At 37.1% G+C, this 5,808-nt stretch overlaps 1 protein-coding gene across 1 annotated transcript; it reads left to right on the top strand.

Annotated features, from left to right (window-relative positions):
• On the top strand, positions 1-1,887 carry LOC126818564 (zinc finger protein 226-like). Its single transcript, XM_050546025.2, has one exon. The coding sequence runs from the start codon at positions 309-311 to the stop codon at positions 1,338-1,340; it is 1,032 nt and encodes a 343-aa protein (XP_050401982.1). The 5' UTR covers positions 1-308; the 3' UTR covers positions 1,341-1,887.
• Positions 1,888-5,808: the final 3,921 nt, after the last annotated feature.

The following is a 5,808-nucleotide window of genomic DNA, read 5'->3' as shown; positions in this document are numbered from 1 at the left end:
TTAAAACATTTTATCAATGTGTTGTATGTGACAAGATTTTTCTACAATATGATGATTTAGAAAAACACACAAAAATACATGTTAAAGAAGAGAAAACTGATGATGTAGATGAATATTGTCATGTTAAAGAAGAGAAAACGGATGATGTAGATGAATATTGTCATGTTAAAAAAGAGAAAACTGATGATATTGAAGCCATTTATCAGTGTAATTTGTGTGATAAAGAATTTAAATTAGAAACTAATTTAGAAAAACATTGTGAAGTACATGTTAAGAAGGAGGAACCTGTTTTACAACATGGTAAACATATGGAGACAAGTTTTAGTGAGAATAATGAAAAAGAGGTTCACAACCCAGAAGAGTTTAAAAAGTGTGATGTTTGCAGCAGGACCTTTATTAACAAATATTACTTACAAAATCATATGAAAACCCATACTGTAGAGAGACTCTACAAATGTGATGTTTGTGGCAAGTCATTTATTAACGAAGATTTCCTTCAAATTCACATGGAACGTCATACTGGTCAAAAACCTTATAAATGTGATGTTTGTAGTAAATCATTTACTAACAGTAGCGATTTACAGATCCACATGAGAATGCATTCTGGAGACAAGTCCCATAAATGTGATGTTTGTAGTAAATCATTTACTAATAGTAGTTATCTTCAGAAGCATACGAGAATTCATTCTGGACTAAAAACACATAAATGTGATGTTTGTAGTAAATCATTCTCAAGCCGTAGTCATCTACTGAGACATATGACAATTCACAGTGTAGATAAACCTTTTAAATGTGATGTTTGTAGTACATCATTTATTGACAGGTTTGGTCTTTGGAAACACGCCAAGATTCATACAGAGGAAAATTCTCTAGAAAAAGATATCAAAAGTCATACTGTAGAACTAGAAAAACCTTATATATATGATGTTAGTAATAAATCATTCAATCAGAGTAATTATCTAAGTGCACCCATAAGAATTCCCACTGTAGGAAAACCCCATAAATGTGATTATTGTAATAGATCATTTATTTATAACTGTAAGCTACAGATACACATGAGAATTCATAAAGGGGAAAAGCCCTATAAATGTGATGTTTGTAATAAATCATTTACGTACAATTCTGTTCTAAGTGCACACATGAGAATTCATACCGGTGAAAGACCATATCAGTGTGATGTTTGTGGTAAATCATTTACTCACAGCAGTACTTTTCAGAAACACAAGAGAATTCATACAGGAGAAACCCCTTATAAATGTGATGTTTGTTTTGAAACATTCCGTTATAGTAGTTATCTACAAGCGCACATCAGAACTCACACTGGACAAAAAATGGAATGAAATGGGGGGTTAATGTCCCACTGTAGGCTGCACTGGAGAAAAGATGGAATGAAATTGGGTTAATGTCCCACTGTTCTGCTCTCACTGGAGGCTGCACTGGACAAAAAATGGAATGAAATTGGGTTTAACATCCCACTGTTCTGCTCTCACTGGAGGCTGCACTGGAGAAAAAATGGAATGAAATGGGGTTTAACATCCTACTGTTCTGCTCTCACTGGAGGCTGCACTGGAGAAAAATGGAATGAAATGGGGTTAATGTCCCACTGTTCTGCTCTCACTGGAGGCTGCACTGGAGAAAAAATGGAATGAAATTGGGTTTAATGTCCTACTGTTCTGCTCTCACTGGAGGCTGCACTGGAGAAAAAATGGAATGAAATTGGGTTTAATGTCCCACTGTTCTGCTCTCACTGTACACTTGAGAAAAGCTTTTTACATGTGATGTTTGTAGTAAATCATTTACTGTCAGTAGCGATCTACAGAGACATATCGGAATTCATATTTGAGAAAAACCCTTTGAATGCAATGTTTGTAGTAAATCATTTACATACAGTAGTCAACTACAGAGACAAATCAGAATTCATACTGGTGAAAAACCCTTTTAAATGTGATGTTTGTAGTAAATCATTTACTAACAGTAGTCAACTACAGAGACATATCAGAATTCATACTGGTGAAAAAAACCCTTTTAAATGTGATGTTTGTAGTAAATCACTTATGGTTCATTCAGGAGAAAAACATTTTAATTGTGATGTTCGACCGAAAGACGTGGTGTTAATGTAAATATAGTTTCATTAGTGACAAGTCTAGATCACACAGTCCCTTTGTTAAAGATACATTATGGGAGATGAGATAAAGAGATGGCAGTTCTCGCTATAATAGTTAAAAACTAGATAATGTAAAGGTAATTTGCAGAAAATTTCAGTCAAATTGATCCACTATGAGCCAAGAAAGAAGCGGGTGAAATTTTTGCCTAGTCTCGGTCATCATTACTAAAATCATTAATATAAACAGCACAGTCTCGATTATCCACATTTTTTGATTTAATTATCAATGACCGTTAGCGGCATATAGGAATCTAATCCAGCCAACATCGAAGGCTAGCCTTGACATCGAGAGTTTATTATGGTCTGGATAAATTAATTAATGTCTAATTGATAATTTAGATAACATTTCAGGCCTAAAGAAAGACTTGTAATAAACAGATTTTGCTCTTGCATAATGTATGTTTAAACTATCCCTTGTACCAGATTTTGCTAGGGACTGGGTAATACTACTAATACCCATGACCCAGCATTCTGTCACATTTGGTCCAACGAAGTTAGTATTCAAAAATTGATGTGGCTTATAAAGTTGGATTTGTAAATAATAATGATTTGAAATAATCAACTTAGTGACATTGGGGGTTGTGTAAAAATTAAATGTCGAGGAAGAAATGTCTTCACTTAGTCAAAACAATATGGCGTGTAATATGCACTATACGGTTGTTGTCGTTGACTATGCAACAAATAACTTTTATAAATGAATCTTGCATTGGCCGAGAAAGTTCATCCAGATTTTCTGGCGTGGTTCTCCCTTGTCAGTGATGCAGGACAGAGGGGCTGACAATGACAGCTGTCTAGTCGTTCGGCTGGGACGAAAAACCGAGGTCCCGTGTACACATTGGCATGCACGTAAAAGATCCCTAGGCAGTTGGAATTTGATATAAGAGTAGGCCGTGGTGCCGCTGTCTGGGCAAAATTTCCCTTATAGCACACTGTATGGCGTATGCCCGTCTTCATTAGCCCAGGTTAGGAGCAGAACAGAAGGACGTTAAACTCCATTTCATTTCATTTATAAATGAAACTATACGATACTAACAGATCAAAGACGTCATTTTATATACTTAAAGAAGCTAAATCGCTAATATTTGGGACCTAGAAATTGACACAAATGGGTCGCAATGTATATAATAATGTAATATGAATGTATATAAACTGATTTACATTCAATCGTTTTCGTTATGTTCGACGATATATGCCAGAAGTCTCAATCGAATGGCAATCTCTAGCGTCTGGTTATTCCAGTCTACACCGATAGTATTTATTGAGCATGCTCTACTGTAAAGAAAATGGCGTCATCGTTTAACATGACTTGTGGAATATGTCTAGCCTCGTTCTTCTAGTCCCTTGTTACAAATGGCGCTGAAATGCATTATGGTACACGATTCTTGTACCAATAGTAAAATGTTTATTTGGTCTTAAATATTGATATCAGAAGCCCATCTTTTCCAGGTAAGATCTCAACATTAATGTTGATTAAATTGACAAATAATTCGTGTTTTCAATGTCGAAGGCTTTGGATGATATTGAGTTAGAGACTTAGCTACTTAGCTAAATCTGCCTATTGCAGATCTTTCTTTAGGCCTGAAATGTTATCTAAATTATTAATTAGACATTAATTAACTTATCCAGACCATAATCAACTCTCGATGGCATCGCTAGCCTGCGATGTTTATTGGATTACGTTCCGATTTGCTGTTCGACTTCCATTCATAATTAGATAAAAAAATGGATAATCAAGACTATGTTTTTTATCCTATCTAGATGGCATCGCTAGCCTGCGATCTTTAGTGGATTATGAGCCGATTTACTGCATAACTTTCCTTCACGATTTAACGATTAAATGGATAATCAAGACTATGCTGTTTATCGTACTTAAGTAATGATGATCGAGGCTAGTTTTTAACTATTATAGTGAGAATTGCCAGCTCTTTATCTAATCTCCCATAATGTATCTTTAAGTGCCAAGCGATTTGTTTCCTCGTCGAGTAGCTCATTAGTGTGTAGAACGATTGGCATTGTATATTATAGCTTATTATATGTTGTTATTATTTTCATTGTTATAAATCCCTGTTTGTACGTGACAAGGAGTAGGGTCGCCTGTCCAACCTTGTGGGTTTTCTCTGGGTCCTCCGGTTTCCTTCCACCGTTAAAGACTCCTACGCGCAAGCAAATTATAGAAATAAGTTAGTCCCGAAATGACCTAGTTTGTGTGGAGTGGATGTTAAACCCCATTTCTCTCTCTCTCTCTGTAACAGTAATAGTTATAAAAGCTTATTTTTCAAATGTAAAAAGATTTTCACACGACTCTTCTGTGCTCATAATGTCATCTTAAATATTTGTTTCAATAAAAGTCCTGCCAATATTTGTACTTTGTTCTTTTTTAACCATTAGTTGTCATTCCATGATGAATCCATACAGGGGGGTTGGATGGCTGAATGGTTAGCACGTGCGTGCTGTATCATAAGGCCTGTCATCGAGTCAACTGGCGTGGTTTCGAATCCCCGGTTGTACGTGACAAGGAGTAAGGTCGCCTGTCCAGCCTCTGTACGTGACAAGGAGTAGGGTCGCCTGTCCAACCTCGTGGGTTTTCTCCGGGTCCACCGGTTTCCTCCCACTGCTAAAGACCCCTACGCGCATGCGAATTATTGAAATAAAATTAAACCATATGTTAGTCCTGAAATGACCTAGTTTGTGTCGAGTGGACGTTAAACCCCATTTCTCTCTCTCTCTCTGTCCAGCCTCATGGGTTTTCTCCGGGTCCTCCGGTTTCCTCCCACTGCTAAAGATCCCTATGCGCATGCGAATTATTGAAATAAAATTAAACCATATGTTAGTCCTGAAATGACCTAGTTTGTGTCGAGTGGACGTTAAACACCATTTCTCTGTCTCTCTGAATCCATACAGATATCAAATGCAGTCTGCTCCAAAACGTGCCAGTCTGTATGTAACGGGAATAAATATAAATTGTAAATAACATAACACGCCGTTTTTCTGGTTCTCACACCCGTTCAATTGTCTTCTAGTAAAGTAAAGACAAGCAAAACGAAATTATAAATCTATACAAAACGAAACGAAATGGGAACAGTGTTTTAATCAGTTTGATGTGAAAATTAATGGTGGTCTTCCTTCTGGTCGTAATTATATTCAACTGCCAAATATGTGTATGTCTCAATGTTGCAAAATGAAATGAAATGAGGTTTAACATCCTACTGTTCTGCTCCGTACTGGGCTAATGAAGATGGGCATACGCCATACAATCTGCTATGAGGGAAATTTTGCCCGGACAGCGGCACTACAGCCTACTCCTATATCGAATTCCAACTGTCAAGGGATCTTTTACGTGCATGCCAATATGTACACGGGACCTTGGTTTTCAGTCCCATCCGAACGACTAGACAGCTGCCCTTGTCAGGCCCTCCGTACCGCATCACTGACAAGGGGGAAACGCGATGGAAAATCTGGATGAACTTTCTCGGCCAATGCAGGGATTGAACACCTGACCTCCAGGCTAGCTAGTCTCGATATTGCATCTTTCATTTAATATAGATAGACAGTGACATATTAATTGTGAGTTACTCGCGTTTGATAGATCCAGGGATTAATTTAGGATACAACCTTCTAGCTGTTCCACCGGAAATGGGGAATCC

Source organism: Patella vulgata, chromosome 1, assembly GCF_932274485.2.
Source record: "Patella vulgata chromosome 1, xgPatVulg1.2, whole genome shotgun sequence".
Lineage (NCBI taxonomy): Eukaryota > Metazoa > Mollusca > Gastropoda > Patellidae > Patella > Patella vulgata.
This window is presented reverse-complemented; position numbering and strand designations above follow the sequence as displayed.